At 42.7% G+C, this 25389-nt stretch overlaps 1 protein-coding gene across 2 annotated transcripts in view; it reads right to left on the reverse strand.

Moving 5' to 3' along the window:
• Window positions 1-383: 383 nt before the first annotated feature.
• AK3 (adenylate kinase 3) overlaps window positions 384-25389 on the reverse strand; it is a 42811-nt gene continuing 17805 nt past the window's right edge. For both annotated transcript variants that reach the window (XM_029613552.1, XM_029613547.1), the window contains exons 2-5: window positions 21318-21437; window positions 13511-13683; window positions 1663-1781; window positions 384-843 (exon numbers count right to left, since the gene is read on the reverse strand). In XM_029613552.1, coding sequence (XP_029469412.1) covers window positions 720-843; window positions 1663-1781; window positions 13511-13683; window positions 21318-21378 — 477 coding nt within the window. In that variant the 5' untranslated portion in view covers window positions 21379-21437 and the 3' untranslated portion in view covers window positions 384-719. The remainder of the gene's footprint in view (window positions 844-1662; window positions 1782-13510; window positions 13684-21317; window positions 21438-25389) is intronic.

Raw genomic sequence — 25389 nt, forward strand, 5'->3', positions numbered from 1 at the left:
GGTAAAAGAACTCTAAAATACACATACTTTTACCTGTGAACTGGGGGGTGGAGTTTGGATCATACAAAAACTGTGTGCTTCGTTTCCTTAGGTAATAATGAAAGCATAATTCCTCACAGAGACTTGGTTCATCATTGCAGCCAACATTGTTGGGTTAAAATTACCTCGTGGGGGTTCACCAAATGGTGCAGTGACTCATTATTTACCCCCAGAAATGTACATTATTGAGATGTTTCAGGAAAATCCTCAGATAAAATGCTTTAAAAAGTCAAACCCCAGATGTACAATTATCTCCTCTTACAATCACTACAATAAAAAAAAATAAATACACATCTAAAAAATCTCTTTATGACACCTGTGATCAATTAATGGAAACACTGTGATCCTAAAATGGTGAGAAATCACAAAAATTTCTTTTTATTAAAATATGAATTAGGCAAATCCAGTTATACAAAATATGCTTTTCAATGAGAATCAAAGGCCAAATGAAACTTGCCAGTTATGATCCTGCATTAATCTAAAATGCTACAGATGGCACAAGATAGATCTGGCCTTAGCTATTATCAGGCTCCCTCATACACAGCCAAAAAGAAAACCAAAAGATTTATTTCCATGCAGTAATATATTTTCAAAATATTCTGATTTTTTTTTTCTGTTTGTTTTTTGGCAGGTGCAGTCCAGGGTCCTTTCAGTTTCAGCTGGCTCCTTCCATTCGTTGCTCATCTCTGACTAGCAGCTTCCTTCTGGCTCACGTCCGGTAATTTGGTACACAGGAAGGCGTGCACGTGTGGCCAGATTTTGTTTGTCTCTGTTCCGGAGAACGTTTCCAGCACACCTTTGTTTCTAAAGGGTAAAATAAAATTTTAAAAAAGTAAAATAGACAGAAATACATGCGGTACAAGCAGGAGCATCATTTCAGTTTTAACATCTGTAGATTAAAAAAAACAAAAAAACATTCATGTAACCAAATTTATTAATATACCATATGGCTGGAGAGAATCAACTTCCAAAATGGTGGCAGCAGATAAAAATTTATATCAGCGCTGCTCAGCCTAGTGCCTTGAAGCCCCATGTAGCTATACAGCATCCTCAATGCAGCTATTTTGCACCTCGGACTTTTCCTAGCTGCGCAGAATCCAAGGGAGAACATGAAAAAGATGATAACATACTGTATTTATTTATTTATTTTTTTTAACACCGATAACCGTTTGCACATCGTATCGGTTTACAATTAACTTCGAACTAATAGGCAAAGGCCTTTACATGGAACAGTAACTGAAAATAAACATGGGAAAACAAGGTTAGGTGCCTTGTTTACAGAAATTAGGTTTACATTAAATTTACAAGCATTTACAAAAATAATCTGTACTTCTGATGTAGTGTCTCTTTCACAAGTATCTCATGTTTGCATGAGAAAGGTGGAGTACCACCCATTTAAACTTCCAAAATATTTTAATACCAAAAAAATAAACTGAATAAAGTATGACTTTAGACAGTCCTGGGGTTTTCCAGCTCCCGCTTGAAAGTATCCCAATTCGACAATCTTGGACAAATGAGCAGGCCTGGCTCACCTGCCTCCTACAGCAATCCCAGCTGCAACGTAACAGGCTGGGCTGCCACACACCTGCAGGAGAAACACCAGACTAATGAACGGTTGCTTACTGATAATATTCTAGCACAGGTTTTGTGAGCGCTTCGTACGCCTTCAGCCTCCTGGTGACAGTTTCCGGCTTGTCATCCTCGCGCTGAGTAAGAGGTTCCCCGGTGAGGTCATCAATGCCCTAATCACATGGCAAAGAGAAAAACAGGAAGACATATTATTAATGCTTATGTTTCTTGTTCCCCCCTCAATTGCTGTCAGTGCCTGCTCAGCTTGTCAGAGAGGTTTAGATTCCAGAAGAGCCAGTGGGGGGAGTAATTCTGATGTTAAAGCTGGAGGTTGGAGAGTGGGGACACAACCAGCCTCCCCTATTCACATTGTACTGGAAGGTCCACCCTGCACCGCACATCCTAAATCAATTAATAGAAAACTCAAACATACTGCAGCCACCATTCTGGCATCTCTGGTACAGCCACAGCCAGCCACACCCCCTCCCCCCTTACTGTCCCTTTTTTCCCCACAGTTACACACATATACAACAGAACGTGCTCTCCCTGCTATTGCACACACAAGCAAGGCCTGCGTGCTCTCGACAGACATGCAAGACCCCTCCCTCTCCCTGTAGTCACATCTGCACTGAGTTATAGTCTCTCCCAAGTGGAAGGACGATCTACCTCCAAGTCATGAGAAAGAGAGATAGTAGCCCTAGTTTCTGAGATCCTGTTTCCACACATTCTGAGAATTTTTTTTTTTTTTTTTTAAATGTGAAAACCTTTGAGGCAGAAGTTGATAAGCAGGACTGAGTCACCTGACTGAGTCAGATGGTCGCCCTGCACTCTAGTTTCATAGCTGTGTTTTCTCTCTCCTAAAAAGAGATGCAAATATTTTAGTTAGGTTTTTTTTTGTTTTCATCAATTTCTCTCCAACATCTTCAAAGTTTTCATGCGATTCCTCTGTCAAAATCTCTTCTCCTCTGCTTTACTCATGTGCCTGCCCTTCTTTGCCATGTTCCGCTCTTCCCTATGTCCATACCTTGCTTCTTTTGTCTCTTTACTCGTGTGGTTTTCCTTTTCACCTTTTTTTGTCCATTGCCTGCTTCTTTACTCTCTGCCTGTCTTCTTTGTGTTGCCTTCTCTCTCCACCGTACCCATGCTCCTGTCTTACTTTTAACAATGAGGCTGATATTCAAAAGAAGTTGAGCCCCTACATTTAGGCACTTAATTTAGGGGCCTATTTCCAGTCAAATTTGGGAGCCTTGATTTTTAATTGAAAATTTACCTAAATTCAGTCCTGCTCATCATTTTCTTACATATGGGCTCTGTGTAGAAAATCAGTGCTTAAGCCGCTAACTTTTCTCCCTGCTCTAACTCATAAGAACATAAGAACATGCCATACTGGGTCAGACCAAGGGTCCATCAAGCCCAGCATCCTGTTTCCAACAGTGGCCAATCCAGGCCATAAGAACCTGGCAAGTACCCAAAAACTAAGTCTATTCCATGTTACCGTTGCTAGTAATAGCAGTGGTTATTATCTAAGTCAACTTAATTAATAGCAAGGTAATGGAATTCTCGTCCAAGAACTTATCCAATCCTTTTTTAAACACAGCTATACTAACTGCACTAACCACATCCTCTGGCAACAAATTCCAGAGTTTAATTGTGCGTTGAGTGAAAAAGAACTTTCTCCGATTAGTTTTAAATGTGCCACATGCTAACTTCATGGAGTGCCCCCTAGTCTTTCTATTATCTGAAAGAGTAAAAAAACGATTCACATCTACCCGTTCTAGACCTCTCATAATTTTAAACCTTTCTATCATATTCCCCGTCAGCCGTCTCTTCTCCAAGCTGAAAAGTCCTAACCTCTTTAGTCTTTCCTCATAGGGGAGCTGTTCCATTCCCCTTATCATTTTGGCCGCCCTTCTCTGTACCTTCTCCATCGCAATTATATCTTTTTTGAGATGCGGCGACCAGAATTGTATACAATATTCAAGGTGCGGTCTCACCATGGAGCGATACAGAGGCATTATGACATTTTCCGTTTTATTCACCATTCCCTTTCTAATAATTCCCAACATTCTGTTTGCTTTTTTGACTGCCGCAGCACACTGAACCGATGATTTCAATGTGTTATCCACTATGACGCCTAGATCTCTTTCTTGGGTAGTAGCACCTAATATGGAACCTAACATTGTGTATCTATAGCATGGGTTATTTTTCCCTATATGCATCACCTTGCACTTGTCCACATTAAATTTCATCTGCCATTTAGATGCCCAATTTTTCAGTCTCACAAGGTCTTCCTGCAATTTATCACAATCTGCTTGTGATTTAACTACTCTGAACAATTTTGTATCATCTGCAAATTTGATTACCTCACTCATCGTATTTCTTTCCAGATCATTTATAAATATATTGAAAAGTAAGGGTCCCAGTACAGATCCCTGAGACACTCCACTGCCCACTCCCTTCCACTGAGAAAATTGTCCATTTAATCCTAATCTCTGTTTCCTGTCTTTTAGCCAGTTTGTAATCCACGATAGGACATCGCCACCTGGCCCATGACTGTACTTTTCCTAGAAGCCTCTCATGAGGAACTTTGTCAAATGCCTTCTGAAAATCCAAGTACACCTCATCTACCGGTTCACCTTTATCCACATGTTTATTAACTCCTTCAAAAAAGTGAAGCAGATTTGTGAGGCAAGACTTGCCTTGGGTAAAGTCATGCTGACTTTGTTCCATTAAACCATGTCTTTCTATTTATTCTGTGATTTTGATGTTTAGAATACTTTCCACTATTTTTCCTGGCACTGAAGTCAGGCTAACCGGTCTGAAATTTCCCGGATCTCCCCTGGAGCCCTTTTTAAATATGGGGGTTACATTAGCTATCCTTCAGTCTTCAGGTACAATGGATGATTTTAATGATAGGTTACAAATTTTTACTAATAGGTCTGAAATTTCATTTTTTAGTTCCTTCAGAACTCTGGGGTGTATACCATCTGGTCCAGGTGATTTACTACTCTTCAGTTTATCAATCAGGTCTACCACATCTTCTAGGTTCACCGTGATTTGGTTCAGTCCATCTGAATCATTACCCATGAAAACCTTCTCCAGTACAGGTTCCTCCCCAACATCCTCTTCAGTAAACACCGAAGAAAAGAAATCATTTAATCTTTCCGCGATGGCCTTATCTTCTCTAAGTGCCCCTTTAAGCCCTCGATCATCTAACGGTCCAACTGACTCCCTCACATGCTTTCTGCTTCGGATATATTTTAAAAAGTTTTTACTGTGAGTTTTTGCCTCTATGGCCAACTTCTTTTCAAATTCTCTCTTAGCTTGTCTTACATTTAACTTGCCAACGTTTATGCATTTTCCTATTTTCCTCTGTTGGATCCTTCTTCCAATTTTTGAATGAAGATCTTTTGGCTAAAATAGCTTCTTTCACCTCCCCTTTTAACCATGCCGGTAATTGTTTTGCCTGCTTTCCACCTTTCTTAATGTGTGGAATACATCTGGATTGTGCTTTGGTCACCCACATTTTAGGCTTTAGGGACTTGAGGAAATTAGGAGCTAAAGTTGCATAGAAACATAGAAGGGACAGCAGAAAAGGACCTAATGGCCCATCCAGTCTGCCCAGCAAGCTCCCAGTTATCAGTTTCCCATACTTATCAGTTACACAGACCGCCAAGGTCAGGACTCTTGAGTCCAATTTCTTTTCACCCCCCTGCTATTGAAGCAGAGAGCAATATTGGAGTTGCATCAGAAGTGTAGCTTCAGGCTTTTTGGTTAAGAGTAGCAGCCACCGCATCAAGCAAGTTACCCCCATGCTTATTTGTTTTCCCAGACTGTACAGTTCAATGTCCTTATTGGTTGTTGTCTGAATCCAATTCCTCTTTTCCCCCTGCTGTTGAAGCAGCGAGCAATGATGGAGTTGCATCAACAGTATGAAGGCTTATTTGTTAAGATAGTATCCGCCACACCAGTAAGTTAGCCCCATGCCTCTTACTACATTCCCCTCCCTCTTGCCTTAAGGGATCCACAGTGTTTATCCCATACCCTTTTGAAATCTTTCACCGTTTTTGTCTTCACCACCTCCTCCAAATGGGCATTCCAGGCGTCCACCACCCTCTCCGTGAAGAAATATTTCCTGACATTAGTTCTGAGTCATCCTCCCTGAAGTTTCATTTCATGACCCCTAGTTCTATTGGTTTCTTTCAGGTGGAAAAGGTTTGTTGTTGATTGTGCATCATTAAAACATTTAAAGTATCTGAAGGTCTGTATCATATCTCCTCTGCTCCTCGTCTCCTATAGGGTATACATATTTAGGTCCTTCAACCTCTCCTCATAAGTCATTTGATGGAGACCCCCCCCACCACCACCACCATTTTGGTTGCCCTTCTCTGGACCACCTCCATCTTGTCATAAAAACATAAGAACATGCCATACTGGGTCAGACCAAGGGTCCATCAAGCCCAGCATCCTGTTTCCAACAGTGGCCAATCCAGGCCATAAGAACCTGGCAAGTACCCAAAAACTAAGTCTATTCCATGTTACTGTTACTAGTAATAGTAGTGGCTATTTTCTAAGTCAACTTAATAGCAGGTAATGGACTTCTCCTCCAAGAACTTATCCTTTTGAGATACGGTCTCCAGAACTGAACACAGTACTCCAGGTGAGGCCTCACCAAGGACCTGTACAAGGGGATTATAACTTCCTTTTTCTTACTAGGTATTCCTCTCTCTATGCAGCCCAGCATTCTTCTAGCTTTAGCTATCACCTTGTCACATTGCTTCACCATCTTTAGATCACTAGACACTATCATCCCAAGGTCTCTCTCCTGTTCCGTGCTTAATAGTGCTTCACCCCCTTCACATACAGTTCTTTCGGATTACCTCATCCCAGATGCATGACTCTGCACTTCTTGGCATTAAATCCCAGTTGCCATATCTTCAACCACTCTTCAATCTTCCTTAATTCATGTCTTATTCTCTCCACTCCTTCCAGCATGTCCACTCTGTTGCAGATCTTATATCATCTGCAAATAGACAAACTTTATCTTCTATCCTTTCTGCAATGTCGCTCACAAAGATGTTGAACAGAACCGGTCCCAACATGATCCCTGCAGCACTCCACTTAACACCATTCTCTCTTCAGAGTAGGTTCCATTTACCATCACCCGCTGTCTTCTATCGGTCAACCAGTTTGTAATCCACACCACCAACTTGGCGCTCACTCCCAAGCTTCTCATTTTGTTCACGAGTCTTCTATGCAAGACCGTATTCAAAGGCTTTACTAAAATCCAAGTAAATCACATTGAGTGCTCTTCCCTGATCCAATTCTCTAGTCACCCAATCAAAGAAATAAATCAGATTTGTCTGATAGGACCTTCCCCTGGTGAATCTGTGCTGTCTTGGATCGAGCAACCCACCAGATTTTAGGTAGTTCTCTATCCTTTCTTTCAGTAAAGTCTCCATTAATTTTCCCACCACTGAGGTGAGGCTAACTGGCCTGTATATTCCAGCCTCCTCTCTGCTCCCACTCTTGTGAAGCAGGACCACCACCGCTCTTCTCCAGTCGCTCAGCACCACTCTTGTTCCAGGGATCTATTGAACAGGTCACTCAGCGGACCCACCAGCACATCTCTGAGTTCCCTCAATATCCTAGGATGAATCTTATCAGGCCCCATGGTTTTGTCCTCTTTCAGTTTTCCTAGCTCTTCCCATACATTCTCTTCTGTAAATGGGGTTTTGTCAAATCTGCCCCCATCCCACAGCCTTGTTAACAAGTGATGGTCCTTCTCTAGGGTCTTCCTTAGTGAACACCGAACTGAAGTATTTATTTAATATTTCCGCCTTTTCTTCATCTCTTTCCACACATTGATCCTTTTCACCTTTCAGTTTCACTATACCACGTCGGACCTTTCTCCTTTCTCTGATGTATCTGAAAAACGTTTTGTCACTTCTCTTTACCTCTTTGGCAATCCTTTCTTCCACCAGACTTTTTGCTTTCCTGATTACTTTCTTCGTCTCCCTCAGTTTAACCAGATATTCTTCCCTTTGTTCCTCTTTTTGGGATCCTTTATAGTTCTTGAACGCTGTTCTTTTTATTTTATCAGCCACCTCCTTTGAGAACCAGATAGGTTTCTTATTTCTCTTGCTTTTGTTTACTTTTCTACTGTAAAGATTAGTTGCCTTTGTAATTGTTTCTTTTACTTTGGCCCACAGTTTTTCCACCTCTCCCATTTTCTCGCAGTCAAGTTCCATCTCCAGGAATTTTCCCATTTCAGCAAAGTCCTTATTTTTTGAAGTTTAAATCTCAGGTCTTCATGTGACTTCTCTGTATCCTATTTGCAATATCAAACCATACCGTTGATGATCACATGTGCTAAGGTGCCCTCACATGGACATTTGTACCAGAGATGACAGAAAGGTCATCCCCATTTGAGAGCACTAAGTCAAGAATAACTCCCTCCCTCGTGGGTTCCATTACCATTTATTTGAACAGAGCCCCTTGCAGGGCATCCACTATCTCTCTACTTCTGTTAGATTCCACAGAAGAGATCTTCCAGTCTACATCTGGCAGATTAAAATCTCCAACAATCAACATATCTCCCTTCCTTCCCACCCTTTAGATGTCTTCAATCAGCTCTCTGTCTAGTTCTTCCATTAGAGGCAGAGGTCTATAAACCACTCCAGTAAAAATGGATGCACCATCCTCTTTTTTTTTTTTTTTTAGGATGGCCCATAATGCTTCTTCTCTACCCCCTATTCCTTGCAGTTCAGTTGCCTGGATTTTGTTTTTGACATAAAGAGCTACTCCTCCTGCTTTTCTGTCCTCTCTGCCCTTCCTTAACAAGTTATAGCCCGGTATGGCCGTATCCCAGTCATGAGATTCTGTGAACCACGTCTCCATAACAACAACAACAACAACAACGTCCAAGTCCACCTCCACCATTAGGGCTTGCAAGTCTGGGATTTTATTGCCCAGACTATGAGCATTTGTGCTCATAGTTTTCCAGTTTCTCTCGTTCTGTTTACTGCTTTTTATGGACTTATTTTTTGCCTTATTCAGCTGAATCAGCCCTAGTAAATTTTCAAAAGTCAATTTAAGGCTTCTAAACCCTTTGAAAACTGACCTTAATGAATCCTTTTTTTCTAGTCTCTCAGGCATTGTTCCCTTTGTTTTTTACCCTCTTCTCCACTTTTTTGGTCTCTCTGTTCCTCTTTACAATTTTATCATTCATCTCTTCTTCTGGTACTTTCTTCTCTATTCTTAACTTTTTTGCCTGACTTTTCTCTCTTGCTTTCATGTCTCACACTTTGTGTTATTCATTCATTTTTCTTTTTATCTTCATGACTTCTCTCTCTCCTTTATTTTTTTCCAAAGTATCTTCTCTTACTATCTCATTAAAGTATCTCCCTTTGCCATTTTTCCTCTATTTAACTATTATTTATTTGAAACATCTGATACTTGCCTCTTCATGCTGAGCTCAAAACAAGGTACAAACCTATATATGGATCAGTAAAACAGTCTATTAACTGTACATCCAAATATACAGCATAAAATATAGTCACAAAAAAAAACAAATTAGCAGTGCCTTCAATAAGACACCTCCTATATCTTTTCTCCTTGCCGTGTATCTTTTCCATCTGCCTTATAAATTCCCTCCCAGATCTCATTCTGCTTCCCATTCTCCACCGTGCTGAGATCTACACCCTTACCCCATCATTGCCGTACCTTTTATCCTCTCCTTTCCCCCACCTTTTCATTTTATTTCTCTTCCTCCCTCCCTCCCTCCCCTCCACACCTAAGTATGGATTGCATCCTCCTGCACCCCAGCCCCAGACAAGGCCTATGGTTAAAAACAGGAGATGCTCAGGGAATCGGTTCCCTTTAACAATGAGAAGCAAGAGAGCAGCCTGGAATTCCAACAATGGATTGGCAACGAGAAGTGCGGAAAGAGAATCTTTTCTTCCAAGCCTGCTCTCCTCTTCTTAGCCTTTCCACGCTTTTCCCAAGCTGAATCGAAGTTAAGCGCTGAGCTGGAGGATCTCTCTCAGTGCTTCCCACTAGTGTCACCCCTGTCCAAGTTAACAATTACATTCGGCGTGCAGCTCCCTTACTAGAGGGAAAGAATCGCAGGCCACAAAAGGCCATGCTCGAGGCAGACTTTGACCCCTCATGTGAAAGGGTACAATTTGGAGGTGCAACCAAAGTCCTTCAAAGAGAGCTCCAATATCCCTCTGATGAGTAAGGGAGGGTTTTCTGGGAATGATATCACCCAGGCAAGTTATTAAAAACAGCAACAACAAAAAAAAAAAAAAAAGGGTCAAAACAAAGAGGAAATCCAGTTTCTAAACCTGATGTTCCACGTGTTTTGTTTTCTGTAGTCTATTTTTTAATTGTTTTATATGAATTATTTATGTGTCTTAACTGCTTTGTTGTTGTTTCTGTATTTTTATAAATGTTGTGCCATGCTTTCAGCACTTAATTGGAAAAGCTTGAACTCAAGTAAACTGTTATGCTACATTATTGCTTTACATTTTATAACTACTTTTTTTCTAGTTAGGTATTTACTAATATTTAGTTCACATCCTTTTCACTGGTAGCTCAAGGTGAGTTACGTTCAGATACAGTAGGTATTTCCCTCTTCCCAGAGGGCTCACAATTTAAGTTAATTATTAGACATTATTATGGAAAAGCTTCTGGTAGACAGTGATAGCTTGTAGGTACAACGGTATGGTTACACTGTCAAAACACATAAAACAAAAAAGCCTAAAGAAACAACTAAAGCAAATAATAAAAAAGATATCCTAGCAACAATGTGACACTACTTGTCCCCTCCCACCAATGATGCAATAAGTAGATGTGCTCTCATCTGAAACTTCTGCTGTATCTATGGTGCTGACAACAGCAGAGGGTCATGAAGTATGGCTTCAATGTCCCCTTAGATGAGACGACTTATTCACTCCTGCTGTGGAGTGGTATAGAAGCAGAAACTGAAAGCCAGGGGAGAGAGAAGCCCATTTCTCTGCTAGCAATTGTGAGAAGAGAGAGGCCTATGCTAGGCATGGGGGAGACACAGATGATCTTGGGGTGATTCTTGGGGAGATCTTGGGGTGATTCTAGACAACCGACTAAACCTCAGGAAAATGGTCAATACAACAACGAAAGATTGCTTTTACAGATTACAGGTCCTAAAACGACTTAAACCTCTCTTATTCTTCCACGACTTCAGGACAGTCCTCCAAGCGTTACTGTTCGCCAAAATAGACTACTGCAGCGCCCTGCTACTAGGACTTCCCAAATCCTCTACTAAACCGCTGCAGATGATTTAAAATGCGGCAGCAAGATTGTTAACCAGTACCAGCCGCCACGATCACATATCACCAATTCTCAGGAATCTACATTGGTTACCAGTAAATTACAGAATTCTATACAAATCAATCACCTTAATCCATAAAACTATCCATCATCAACTTCAACTTGACCTGGAAATACCTCTCAAACTCTACTCTTCTATCAGACCAACTAGAGACATGTACAAAGGCACTCTGAATGTTCCCCCCACTAAAGCCTCACGCCTCGTTACGACCAAAGACAGAGCCTTTTCAATAGCAGGCCCATCGATCTGGAACAGTATCCCATCAAACCTCAGACTGGAGCCATGCCTTTTAACTTTCAGAAAAGGACTTAAGACCTGGCTCTTTCAACAAGCCTTCCCTGAACCAGACAATCAATAGTTGGCCTTCATTGCTACTCGGTCTGGCACTCCATTTTTCAATGAAGGAATAAATGGACTCTGAGACATTAAGGTTAAAACACCGTCTTTAAGTTTTTAACTTGTACTTTCTATGGTAAAATTTCTTTTACCGGCCTATCTTCCTTCCAGCTTGTTGCAAGCTTCCATGTTCTCTCCCCTTGTTGATTGTAATTTTTGACTTATTCCTACTTATTGTTATCTTTCATTTACGTGAATTTGTTACTCTTGTTGTTTTCCCTTTGTTAAACTGTAAACCGATCCGATATGGTAATTTACTATGAAGGTCGGTATAAAAAACTGTTAAATAAATAAATAATAAATGATAAAAGTGAGAGGCTGGGGAGGTGGAGAGCAGCAGAGAAAAATAGCAAATGACTGGCATTGTCTAGATAAGAAGGGGTGCTGAGGGCTGCCCACGTGAAAAGGGACAGAACAACAATTCATGATACTGTCATCAGTCTGGAAGCCCATTAAACCTAATTAGCTATCTTTGGATGTCGCCAATTAGCTTTAAAGTTATCCAGCTAAAGGTAGCAGGATAACTTTAGGCTTAAGCAGCTATATTCAAGGAATTGAGCCATATAAAAGCTGACACATTAAAAAACAAAACCCCCAAAAAACCCAAATCCAGTTTAGCAGCAACCCCAAGTAGATTTCAACATTGGACTGGAGGGCCATGTCCCCCCATCCCTCAAAATGTTTTTTAAAAAGTATTGGGCCAAAAGGCCTGAGGAGATGAGCCAGATGTCCCCGTCTCACGATTCAAATGCTCTTAACTGGGTAGGGGGACTCCCCCACCACCCTCCCTCTAAGCCAACCGCATCCCTATCTCTGTGTCCAGCACCCCCAAATGGCAAAGGCTGTTGGGACCGTATACATGCTACTGCTCTTGCCGGTGTCAGTTGTTGCCTTGACAGCAATGCTGGTATCATAAGCTTTCAGCTTTGCTGTAAAAGTATTTCTCTTACAGTGATGGCAATAGCTTACATTACCAGTGAGGCTGTCCAGGCAATGACATATTCTGCTGAAAGCAGTACCTTTCTCTCTTGGTCCCGGGGGAAGATACAAGACAAGGAAGTAGGGATGGGGTTGGCTTGAGGGGTTTGGAGGGCTTTGGGGGGATCCCCATCCAGTTAAGAACATTTGAAACACAGAATGGGGGTAGGCAGAGCCCCATTGGTCCATTGACCCGATGTTGAAATCCACTCATGGAGGGTGTGTTGGAGGGCCATGGCCTCCAGGCTGGACTTGGAGGGGGTGTTTGTATGTCTAAACACCTAGATAACTTTAGGACCTCTGTGCGGCAGTCCTAAAAGTATCTGGTTAACTTAGCTGGATACAGTTTAATAATGGCTAAGCTATCTGGACAACTTTTCTCTGCCCCAGCATGCCCCATTTTTATCCAGCTAAGTTTCAGTCAGATAGGAGCCTTACATGTTCAAAAGTTGGCATTTAGCCAGATAACTCACAATTCAGTTATCTAGCTAAATGCCTTTGAATATTTGCCTCCAAGAAATCAGAACATTCCCATTCCTTCCATAAATGTATCATATGCTCCAGAGTCACGACGACAAAACTATGGATCTCAAGTCCATATTTCTCCTGTTGAACACACTGCATCGAGTTACCAACAGGCAACAAGACTTGTTCTGAGGACCCTTGAAATGGTCCTTCAATTAACCGACTATGGGACTTCTGACAATCACCATGCATGTATGGTGATTGTCAGAAAAGAATTTAACACTTTCAGAGAACAACACTGTAGGTTCCGAACAAGACTACTTGGCACGATATGGGGGAAGACATCTGGTACCTGTCCATTCTTAATCCCCAGATATTGCATTCACTATCTTTGCAGCTTTCCGGGCTAAAATCTTGCAAACACTCAAAAAAAAAAAAATAGGTTTCACGCACAGCCACATGAGGCAAGCCACATTATTCAACATGAGCCGAAGAGCCTGGCTGTCATAACTATGCGGTGGAAAGACGTGTGGTGTCTCCGGATGGGTAAATGTTTTGCATAACAGGAATGAACCTCACTCTTGTATGAGAGACTCTTCAAGTCAAAGCTTCAGTGAAACACACAGATAAGAAAAATGCACCTACGCCTGCTGCTTATTTTTCACTGTTAGATGGAGGATTACTACTCACAGGGACTTTGGGAGGATTGAATTCGGTGTTGTAGACTCTGCCACTAGCAGAGTGGATCCAGCGAGCTGTCAGGCGATCTTTGATGGTTTCAAATGGCACATTCAAGTTAATCACAGAGTCAATGTGATAAGCTCTATCCAGAGCTTCCGCTTGTGGGACTGTTCTTGGAAAACCTTGGAGGAGGAGACAAAAAAAAATTAACAGACTTCAAAAGTAAGGTCATGTGTTTAATATAAACAAAATTAAGAAAAATTGCAGTTTGCTTGACCCAGAGCTAGTTAATTGTGTAGAAGAACATATGATCATAGTTGAATAGAGCTCCACTGTCATACTATAATCATAGGCAAAGGAGGCATATGCACCACACAGATTGTGATGAATGGTGAGGAGGTTCAGGACTGGTCATGTAACATTTGCTACTTGTTAAATGCAAAGATTTTCAGGTAGGAATAAATTGTAAAAGGTAAATGGAACTCAAAATGGTGAAGACCAGTCAAGAAATAGTGCAACAAAGTCACCACAATAGTTTGCTGAGTTTTAAAGTAACCACTGTATTTACACACCATTATGTATTCATATGACCTTCATATAAGTGGAAATGCTGTTCGCACTCATATGCGGAATGAAAAAAAGTCTTCACAAGACTGCATCTATCTGTATAATCATTGGTCATACTGTCATGTTCATTTTTTCAAAGCTTTTTAGATATTGCAAGTAAAATCACTTATCTATGTGCACATCTTCCAATGTTATTGCCACCCTGGCAAGCAGCACTGGACCTGTAAGCTAAACTTGTATGCTCCCATTTTCACAAGAGGGTCACCCTTTCATTTATATATCAAAATAAAAAGATGTTCTGAGTACCCCCAAAATGTACTATCTGCTAACTATACATTTTCATTTTGAAACAACATGAAAACATTGACGTAAGCTGTTTTGTTTCAAGGTGTTGCATTCAATATGAAACAAACCCCCTACTGAAATTGTGTTCACTATTAAAATCTATGGGGGAAGCAATGCATGTGTGTTTTGACTGAATCAGCTAGGTGAGGGAAGAAGAAGGAGCCAGAACCAGTCACTAGGCAGGATTATTCAACCAGCTTATCTTGGTTTGCATTTTTTTTTTTTTTGGCAACAGAAGACTCAAATGGTATATAAGGGGAAACAAAACTTTTTCAATCAGTTGTATGTTAGGAAGCAAGTAGGAGAGTATACAGCTTGAAGTGCCAAGCTTCTTTAAAAAAAAACAAAAAACAGCATCAGAGTCAAACAGTTTAGGAAGAAAAGCTCGGAATAGTGAGTAAGCAAGCATGTTACACTCCTGCTTTACTGGTTCTGTGCTGGATATTTGCTAGGAGTTTGAGTGACCCAGCAGCACAATCAGTAAAGCAGTATTTCTTAAGCAAAGCTAACTGTCTCTGCGCGTTTGTAGAACAAGCAGTGACGTGAGATAGTTAGGAGCACTAGCAATGCATAGCACATTGACACCAGATAATACCCCATCCAATAAGAGCTTTCTTAAGGATGGCCGTCATGCCATTAAGAAGCCGTAGATGTTGGAAAGGAACAGGAGAGAAGCATGTCTTTAGCAGTGAGAACAAAAGACCATGGTGATACCCGCACAGTAACCCACACAGCGGGGAGAGGCAGTAAAACCTGGCAAGGTTGGAGGGCAAGAAGCAACAAACCAATGGGCCAATGGAATAAGCCATGGGTTTTTACTCCTTTTTAGCGCTTAATTTTTTGGGGATTAACATAACCCCGATACGTAGTAAGGGTTTTAGCGCTGAAGAAGACTATAGTAATATGGGAGTAAAAACCTGTGGCACAATTAATGTGTTTCCATGCAAACTGCAGGGCAACAAGGTTATTAGCTACTACCCTGCAATGCAAGGAGGTACACTAGTGGGGAGGCTGCCTAGCGGTTCTTTTTTTACTGCAGGAAATTTAAGTCCTGGACAGAGGCAGGAATTAAAGTCCCATGGTAAAGAGAAGGTCACTGAATCTCAGTTCGGGGGTGAGCCAAGCAAGCCCAGCAGGCGAGTCCTTCCTCCCATCCACTTTCATATTAGCCAGGCTGCAGCATAACTCCCATTCTCCTGATCTCTTCCCACCCACAAAATAGCCCCCAGCCTTCCAAATCCTCCCTTCCAGGGAACTTCACCATGAGAAGACCTTACCTCCTCTGGCAGGGCTGCTCCCTTATTGGCAGCCAATTGGTCCCTCCACTGTCAGCTGTCAATGAAAAGACCAATCCCCTTTCAGAATTCTGAAATACAGTCTTCTGAAAGCGTGGCATAAAGAAGGCAGAGTGGTTGGCAGCAGTTGCACAAGCTGCTTCTTCCTTTTCCTTGGCTGGTGGGGCCTGGGTGTGCCTGCCAGCCAAGCTGCTCCACCTGGCACACCCTTTGTTTCTTCAGCTCGTGGAGCCTGGGCATCCCTGCCAGCCACACTGCTCCACCAGCTCCTTCATTTCATCGACTAGCAGGTTCTGGGCTCCTCACCAGCCATGCTGCTCTGGCTCACTCTGCCTTAATTTTTGGCTGACGGGGTCCTGTCAAAGCATTCTTGCCAGCCCCTTCTCATTCCACTAAATCTTTATGCTCTAGGTCAGTGGTCCCCAACCCTGTCCTGGAGGCCCACCAGCCAGTCGGGTTTTCAGGACATTCGCAATGAATGTGCATGAGAGAAAATTTGCATGCACTGCCTCCATAACATGCAAATTTTCTCTCATGCATATTCATTGCAGATATTCTGAAAACCCAACTGGCTGGTGGACCCCCAGGACAGGGTTGGTGACTACTGCTCTAGGCGACCACCTAATTCGCCCAACAGTAAAACTGGCCCTGTCTGCACCAACTGTGCTGGAATCACAAGCATGTCAAAACTTGAAGCCAACATTTCTTGGCTGCTGATCTCATGCATCATAAGATTTGCAACCAGAAAGTGTTGGCCTGCAAGTTTTGAAAATGCCTGTGGTGCCTGCACAGAGGATAAGTAGCCATCAGTAGCAATGGGATGGGCTCCCACTACTCAAATTGACTGAGGGAGTCAGAGGGAAGATGTTGCAGAAACAGGAAAAGGATGGCTGCTGGAGAAGGATTAAAGAGGAAAAGAGGGAGGAGTGGAAGAGGCAGGGGACAGATGCTGAAGAAGAGGGAGGGAAAGAGGCAGGGGCAGAGGGAAGAAAAGGGAAGGCAGATGCTGGGAAAAGGGGCAAAGAGATGGGGAAAATGCTGGAAAGAGGAAGAAAAGACGGGCAGATGGGAGTGAGAGAAATAGAGGGTTGGTAAAGGCAAGGGGAAAAATGTAGAGGAATGGGAAAGGAAGTATTATAGGTATTGTGTTATTTTTATGTTTTTACTATATGTTTTTTAATATACTTAAATATTTGCTTTTATTTACACATTTAGTTTATTGGTTTTATGTTTATTTTAATAAATTATGTTTGTAGATTGAAATCCACCTAGAACTATAGATAGGTGGAATATAAATGTGTAAATAAACAGGTCTGAGGAATACTGAGGAGATGGAGGAATAGGAGACTAAGGTGGAAGAGACAGGAGACAAAGAAAAGAAATGGAAAGATAGGAGTGAGGTAAATGGAGTGGAGGGGTAGGTGGCAGTGCTGAAAGATAGGACAAAAGCTATGGCATCAATGGGGGAAGGAATATGAAGGGTCGGGTTTGAAGGCTGACTTCCCCTTTCCTGTACCTTTGCTGATGCTTGTAGTGGGGATGAGGTTTCCAGCAGGCCAGTCTCCCCTGCAAGCACTGAGAGAGCTGCAGGGCAGAAAGGGCAGTGGCATCAACATGACATTGATTGTGGGGTGATGGGAAGAAGAAGAGTGGTATCTACACCCCAAGATGCTGCATGCAGAGCCAGTCAGGAGAAGTTGGTTTCTTTTTTGGGGGAACACTCCATTGGAGCTAAGAGAGATGCAGGCACCAGCAGCAGCAATGGCAACAAGACCCCAAAGCATCCAGAGAGGGGTAGGGGAGAAGAATCTTTTTTGTTATTTATTTTTTTTTTTTAGGTAAAAATGCCCCAATGGAACCAAGAGGCCGGGCAGCAGAACAGCTGGGCAGCAGCAAAAACAGTGACACCACCGCCACAAAGTACTGAGGACAAACAGCTGCTAATGGGCATTGGTTCAGCTGGGGCAAACCCCCAAAGGTTTGGCCATTGGTGTTCAGTAGGCAAGAAACCCCCAAAACGTAAAATGGAACTGCATGCACAGTCCTTTTGCCACTTGCATGGGAATTTGAGGAAACCTTGGAAGTTTATCTTAATAACGTCCAACTATTTCACCAATTCTGGTGCCAGCCATGAATGGTGTGGACTTGTGATGTTCTTTGCCATTGAGAATACCCGTTCATGAGGCACACTGATTGGTGGGCAGGAAAGGAAGTGCTGGATGATCTTGGTGAGGTTTGACCAAACTGCAGCTTTGTGTGCCCAGTATGCTAAGGAGGTCTGTGGCTATGACCTCGATGGCCTCTCCAAGATACTGCCTGCCTGAATTTTCAGCAGGATATTCCTCAAAGGAGAGATGCAGGCCTCTTCTGTCAACTGTTGAATCAATGGCCTCTGTCAATAGAGCCTGTCCTGCAGTGGCTATGAGGGGTGGCTGCTCAAAGATGGGGAGAAAGTGGTACCCAACAGGGTGCTGCCGATGCTGACAGTGCTGCAAGGGGAGCAGACTCTTTCTTCTGCATCTGTAAAAATGCCTTTCCTTCTCTTTCCAGGAAGACAGAGTGTTGGTCACACAGATTGGTCAAGTCTAATCCAGTTGGGCAAGGGGTGTGAGCTGATTTTGCAAGTCTGCAAACTCTCCACTAGCACCAACATCTCTGGTGCCATTCTCTGCTCCTGTTGGAAGATCTCTAACCTCTGCCTCAGGTGGATGACTGTGGGGTTGACTTTGCCCAGGATGGCTTGGCCAAAGTTGGGGCTTCCATGTAATTTTTGAAGGGCTTTATGATATACACTGCCTGGATCATGTGTAACCAGTCCTCATGTCCAAAGGGATGATCCAAACCTATGTCAGCCTTCACAGACAACTCATGAAGGGGTGTCTGCTGCTTCACTAACCTCTGCAGAACAGTGAAAAAGGCATGCTGTAGAATTATTGCAGACAGGGAAACTATCCCAATCACTCTTCTACTGAGCTTATGGAATGGTTGGTAGGGGTGCACTTGTAACTCCACTAATTCTACCTTGAATTCATTAAACTGAGCTTCTATTGACTTTATAGCAGGGATGGGCAACTCTGTTCCTGGAGGTGCCACAAACAGGTCTGGTTTTTAGGACATCCACAATGAATATGCATAAGACATATTTGCATGCACTGCCTCCATTATATGCAAATATTTTTATTTACGAAGATATATTTTCCGCTCACTTACATAAAATGTTCAAGGCAGATTGCAATGTAACATATAGAAAAAATACTGTACTTTTAAGAATCAATCACTTGCTGCTAGTCACATAGTCGGATATGTCCTCAACTGATAGCTGAAACTCAGCTATACCAGCTTAGAAAACTTTCACCTCCATAAGATGCCATAAGTCTAAAAAATAAGGGGTGATTTTTAAAAAAGAGTTGCTTGCGTTAAAAGGCCCATATATGCGAGTAAATGGGCCCAGCATGAGCAACTCATATGTGCGTTCATGCGCGTTCATGTGCAACAGAACATGTGATTAAAAAAGGGGCGGATTGAAGCGGGTTAGGGGTGTTCTGGGACGGGGCCAGCATTTATTTGTGTAAATCCTGATTTTAAAACCGGTGAATGCAATGTGCGTCAGGCTGCTCTTGTGCAAGTCTGAAAAAAACCCAAAAAACAAAAAAACTCATAGCCAAACACTGAGTGGGTGAGGAGTCTGAGTAAATTGGGAGGGGGGGGGGGGTGCAAGGTGAAGAACCAGAGGGGTTTTGAGGCCTAGAGATAGTCCACCAGTTTGCCCAGTCTAAGTGATCAAACTGGTTATTTCCTTCACACGCGCATGTTTTAAAACTTGCTCACTCGTATATGCAAAAGCCGACAAGTCCTAAGGAAAGATATGCAAAGAACTTTTCCTCATGTGACCGCTTAAAATTAGGAGCAGACATATGCTCATTAGTTGTATTTTATATTATACGCACGCACTTACGCAGACTATTTAAAATTCCAGCGTATGTGCTCGTGCCCCCAAACGAGCACGCACATGGGCTCTTTTTAAAGCTACCATTAAGATTGGAGGGTTAGAACGTATGATTCTAAATGAAGATTTATATACATTATAAGCATCTCAGAGGCCTGGTGGAAAGAGGATAAGCAATGAGATACTCTGATACCAGGATACAAATTATAGGCAAATGACAGGCTAGACTGAACTGGTGGAGGTGTGGCACAGGGCCAAATAGGGCAAGAGATATTCAGGAAACGAACTGCACTCTGGCAAGTGTCACTGAGGTATGCAGCTATTGAGTACGAACTGGCACACAATGTTTTTCGCAGTCAATTTTCTGGCATTATAATTTTGAGTGGGCATACCTCAAAACAGAGGCATAAGAACATAAGAAAATGCCATACTGGGTCAGACCAAGGGTCCATCAAGCCCAGCATCCTGTTTCCAACAGTGGCCAATCCAGACCATAAGAACCTGGCAAGTACCCAAACACTAAGTCTTCTCTTCCAGGAGCATTAGCCTGTACATGTTCTCACCATCCCGCCTAAGACTGAACTCTGTTATGGGGAGAGGTCACTTATCACATGGCCTCCTGCTTCTCCTTCACTGAAACTCTACTGACAAAAAAAGCTGTGATGTATGTACAGCAAAAAATAAATATATCTCCCCAGATCGAGGCAAACTCTAGACCTGCTGCTATGATTGCTGTAACTTTGTGTCACGAGCCCTCACAGTCCTCCTGGCACCCCTAACTAGCCTTCTCTGGCACCCATAATCTTAGCACAGCACTGTCCACTGGCAACTGCTAGCAGGCAACTGTGGCAGTCCTGCATTAGTGGGCTGGTCTGGTGCTTTAGCCTGCAGACCCAACAGGTCTGGCCAGCAGGAAGATATATAGAATGGCATGTCGTTGGCTTGAGAGTTGTGAATTAACGTGCATGTAGAGGTCCCAGCAGATTCAAGAGGAGGTATGTGAGCACTTGTCACAGGGAGTCAGTTACACTGACAATGCTGCACAATGGCATCACTAAACTGGTAGCAGCGTCTATAAGTAACAGCAGCAGATGAACTGTGTCTAACAGCTCCTTGCAGCTGTCCTTTGTTCAACAGCCAGCTTTATTTGCCCTAGGCTATTAGATGTGATAATCTTTGCACCTTGCATTAGTGAATTTGCCCCTACTTATGATTGAACATATTACCTGAATGCAAATTCCAAAAAAGTCAAATATGTAGGACATCTCTGCAGTAGGAAGGATACATGCACAATACTGTGACAAAAATAGAGAAACGACAGGTACACCTAAAATAATTCACCTATTATACACTCGATTCTAGATACTCATTTAGAAAGGAGACCAGAAAATCTCATACCCATGTAACTGGTTAGCAGGACACCAAGGCAATTCAGGAATACAAGCTACAAAAGTGCCATTCAGTTCTTGGGGGAATCCTTAGCTAAAGCAGGGTTGCCCTACGCCATGGAGCACTGGTTGTACCAGAAGCTACAGTAGGTTCCTTGTTTTTAATTTCCTGCATTCTGGCTTTCAGCCCTGCACGTTTTCAGTCGCCTTCTCCACCTACAATTGTTGCCAAAGGTTTCACTCTGTACCGAATGCCAAAGATGTCATTGCCTTACCGTCCAGCAGCCAGTGCCTTTGTTCCATATTGCTCAGCTCGCGCAATATCAGCTGCGTCATGACGTCATCCGGAACCAGCTGACCTTGATCAATGAAGGACTTGGCAACCAGGCCTATTTCTGTGGAAGCAGAAAACCCCGCATTCGTTAAGAGCTCACGTACACAGGAGAATTTCAGTTTCTTGAGACAAAAAAGCAGAGAGGTGAAGCTGATCTTCTAGAATAAGAAGATAAGCTTCACCTATTACACTGACAAAACAAACACACTATTACAAAAATGACGGTGAAATGGTTTGGTTCGCTGGTCCTGCTTTTATGAACTCGAGCAGTGGTATCCTCAACATCCGCCCATGTGGGGGGAAAATGGTCCGAGATGTGGTGATGCGGTCTCATTATTAGTTTTAAAAAACTTACACTAGAACTGCAGAATCACGCGAGCCTGTAAGCAGCTAGAAATGTACTCTGGGGAAAAAAAATGGAATCAAATAAAAATAAAGCACGCAGGTTGTTCTCCCAATACTCCCATAGAATTGTTTTTGGAAGAGAAAGAATGCGAGGACTGAAATGGAAAAGAAGAAATCAAAGTGGGGGAAAAAAAAGTGAAGAGAATGGTTACCTGGAGGAACTGCAGCTTTGACAAGCCACGGAACAAAACCAACAGACAGAATTAAAAGGCCGCGAGCAGGGTGAAACCATCTGAATTTGGCATATTCCAAATCTAACAAGGATTCTACGATCAACTAAAATTGAAATAGCAATAAAGAGGGCTCCGCTGAGGTGCACAAAGCCAGTGTGGGATGAAAAAAAGGAGAGCCGGACTAAAAATGTAACAGGAAAGGGGAGAAAAAAGGATTTCTTTGGTAGACTCTGTTTAGAAACAAAAAACATATACTGATGTATTCTACTTTGTTTTATTCTCTTCTACATATTTCTATTCTCTTCTACATATTTCTTCTTTACTTGTAGTGACTGTTTTGGTGCTCCTCTGGAAAATCAAGTTATTTCCTTTCATTGTATCCCTATACTACCCCTGCCAAGGCCACTTTGCTGTTTTATTAATGTGGATTGGAGTTTAGATTGAATTTACCTGCTTTGCCAAATCTGAGCTCAAGGCGAGTTGCAAGTTCAGTTGCAAATTCAGGAAGGTCCCTTCCCAGAGGGTTTACAATCTAAGATGCAGATGTACTAAAATGTGAAAAAAGATCACAAATGGGGCTTCACACACACACACAAAAACGCCTGGAAACTCCATTTTTGTGCATGAAGCTGTTTCCAAATTTTCTCTCAGACTTCCCTCTTGGTAGCATAATTCTGCACATAACCCCAGTACATGCAAAACTGTATTTAAATTAAAAATGTATGTGCTGCTGCGATGCAAAATCATGCAGAACAGCTCATTAATTATGAATTCAGCAAAACCCAGCCCACAAAAAAGTTTACGTGGGATGGTTCTCACCAAGAAGATAACTACACCTCATTGAAGCATAGTTATCTTTCTTGATGGCTTCCCTGTAGCTAATTTCTTGCAGAAGTTTGCTATAGAGCTCATTTGCATCCATAGCAATGAGGAAATGGAGGGTGAATTGTCCAAGGTCACAAGAAGTGGGATTTGAACCAGCATTCCTGGAGCTCATCCCCCTGCTTGCCTCTAACCCACTAGGCTACTCCTTCACTCCACTCCAGAAACAGTCAACACCAGAAGCAAAGTAATAATCAACTTTCAGATAAAAATCATTTCTGTCAATTTTACGCAGGCCAAGCCAAGATGTGGTACATCAAAGCTTCATCCAAACTGCAGGGCTCTTTCCCCTTTCTGTGTTGAGAGGGCAAAAATGTAACCAGTATACAGCTTGCCTTTGTAGGGCAATTTTAGTTAATTATTTAACCAGCCTGCAGTGTTATCTAGAGGTTTTTAACTGGTGCGATCCAAGTGAAAACAAGGGTTGTACAACAAGTAAATTTCAAAGGCAGCACAAGCCTCACTTTCAGCACCAATGCCAATGTTTTTGCAGCAAAGGCTAGGCTACGTCAGGCCTTCTGCTTTTGTCCATCACATGACTGATCCTGTAAGTCTACCTACACACACTTTTTCCCAAGAACAGCAATGACATGATCGTCCGCCGTTACTGGACAAAAGAATTTTGTAACACACACATACACACAGTTTTGCAAAGCACCAATTTCAGAGTGACCATGAAGGTGCACCGTGACTGGACTGACACAGGCCATACCACGGAAATCATTTTTATTTTGACAGGGCTCACTACCACACACTGTGGATCCATCAAGTCTAGTGGGCATAAATAGAGAGGAGGCAGCAAACACTGCACGGAGCGGCAGTAGCCACTGAGGCATTCACGGAGCGGGATGCCAGTGGCCAGTAGTTGGTGTTCCACCTTCAGGCAGCAAAACACTGCACGGAGCGGCAGTAGCCACTGAGGCATTCACGGAGCGGGATGCCAGTGGCCAGTGGTTGGTGTTCCACCTTCACGGAGCGGAAGGATGGAGGGCTGCCATCTCAAAAAAAAACAAACAAGCAAACAAAACAGGGGTGGGTAAGGGGCAGGGGTGTGGCCTGCTGGTTGCGGCGGTTGCTACCCCTGATTGAGCTGGATGTTCACTAGGATGGCGCTGCTCTCTGCATTGGTGGAGGGGTGGAAGGGAATTGGGGCCGGAGGGTGCTGGAAGCCAATAGAGATGGGTGGGAGGGAGAAAAAGGGGGGGGGGGGGGGGGGGGAAATGGATAAACTGCGTAGCTTGCTGGGCAGACTGGATGGGTCGTTGGTCTTCTTCTGCCGTCACTTCTATGTTTCTATATATGTTACCTATTCCAGACAGCCTCGTTTCCATTTACCCAACTCCCACACACTAGTGCTTCCCCTTCTTTGAGCCAAACAGGCTTTTAAATTTCTTGTTTTGTCAGAGGCATGATAGTGTAGATTGATGGGGATGAAGTTTAAAAGCCTCTAGCTATAACAGGTGTGCCGAAACTGGTTCACAGACTCAAAACCCAGTACAATCAAGTTGTCACTTGACCTGCTGAGGCAGGAAAAAAAGACAAACAGTGAGTGGAGGAGTAGTCTAGTGGTTAGAGCAGTGGGCTATGAACCAGGAGACTAGGGTTCAAGTCCTGCTGCTGTTCCTTGTGACCTTGGGAAAGTCACTTTACCCTCCATTGCCTCAGGTAGTTTTGAATCTGCTTGTTGTTAGTTTCATGGAATGTCCTCTTATTTTAGTATTATTTGAAAGGGTAAATAACCATCCTTTATTTACCTGTTCCACTCCACTCATGATTTTGCAAACTTCCATCAAGTCCCCTCTCAGCTGTCTCTTTCCCAAGCTGGAGAGTCCTAGCCTGATAACCTCTCATCATAGAGACTTAGTTTTTGGGTACTTGCCAAGTTCTTATGGCCTGGATTGGCCACTGTTGGAAACAGGATGCTGGGCTTGATGGACCCTTGGTCTGACCCAGTATGGCATGTTCTTATTTGCTTATGACATGGTCTATCCCCCTTTATCATTTTTTATCACCCGCTATGCCTTTCTTGAAATAGGGCAACCAAAACTGCATACAATACTCAAGGTGTGGATACACCATGGCTTGATACAAAAGCAATGTGATATTTTTTGTTTTATTCTCCATTCCTTTTCTGATCATTCCTAACATTGTTTTATTTTTTGACCATACTAAGCCGAGGATTTCAACGTATTGACCACAGAGACTCCAAGTCCTTTTCCTGTATAGTGACTCCCAGTACCGAATCCAGCAACATGTACCTGCAGTTGGGTTTATTTTTCCCTCTGTGCAACACTTCGCTTTTCTACATTAAGTTTCCTCTTGCCTTTTAGTTGCCCAGTGTCCTAGTCCCATAAAGTCATTCTGCAATCTGCTGCCGTTCTAAAAATTTGGAATAATTTTGTGTCCATCTGCAAATGTGATCACCTCACTTGTAGTTTCCTTTTCCAGATCATTTATGAATATATTAAACAGCACAGGTTCCAGTCCAGATCCCTGTGGTACTCCACTACAATCTTTATCCTTTGGAAAGCTGACCATTTAGTCTTACCCTCC

Source organism: Rhinatrema bivittatum, chromosome 1, assembly GCF_901001135.1.
Source record: "Rhinatrema bivittatum chromosome 1, aRhiBiv1.1, whole genome shotgun sequence".
In the NCBI taxonomy this organism is placed as follows: Eukaryota; Metazoa; Chordata; class Amphibia; order Gymnophiona; family Rhinatrematidae; genus Rhinatrema; species Rhinatrema bivittatum.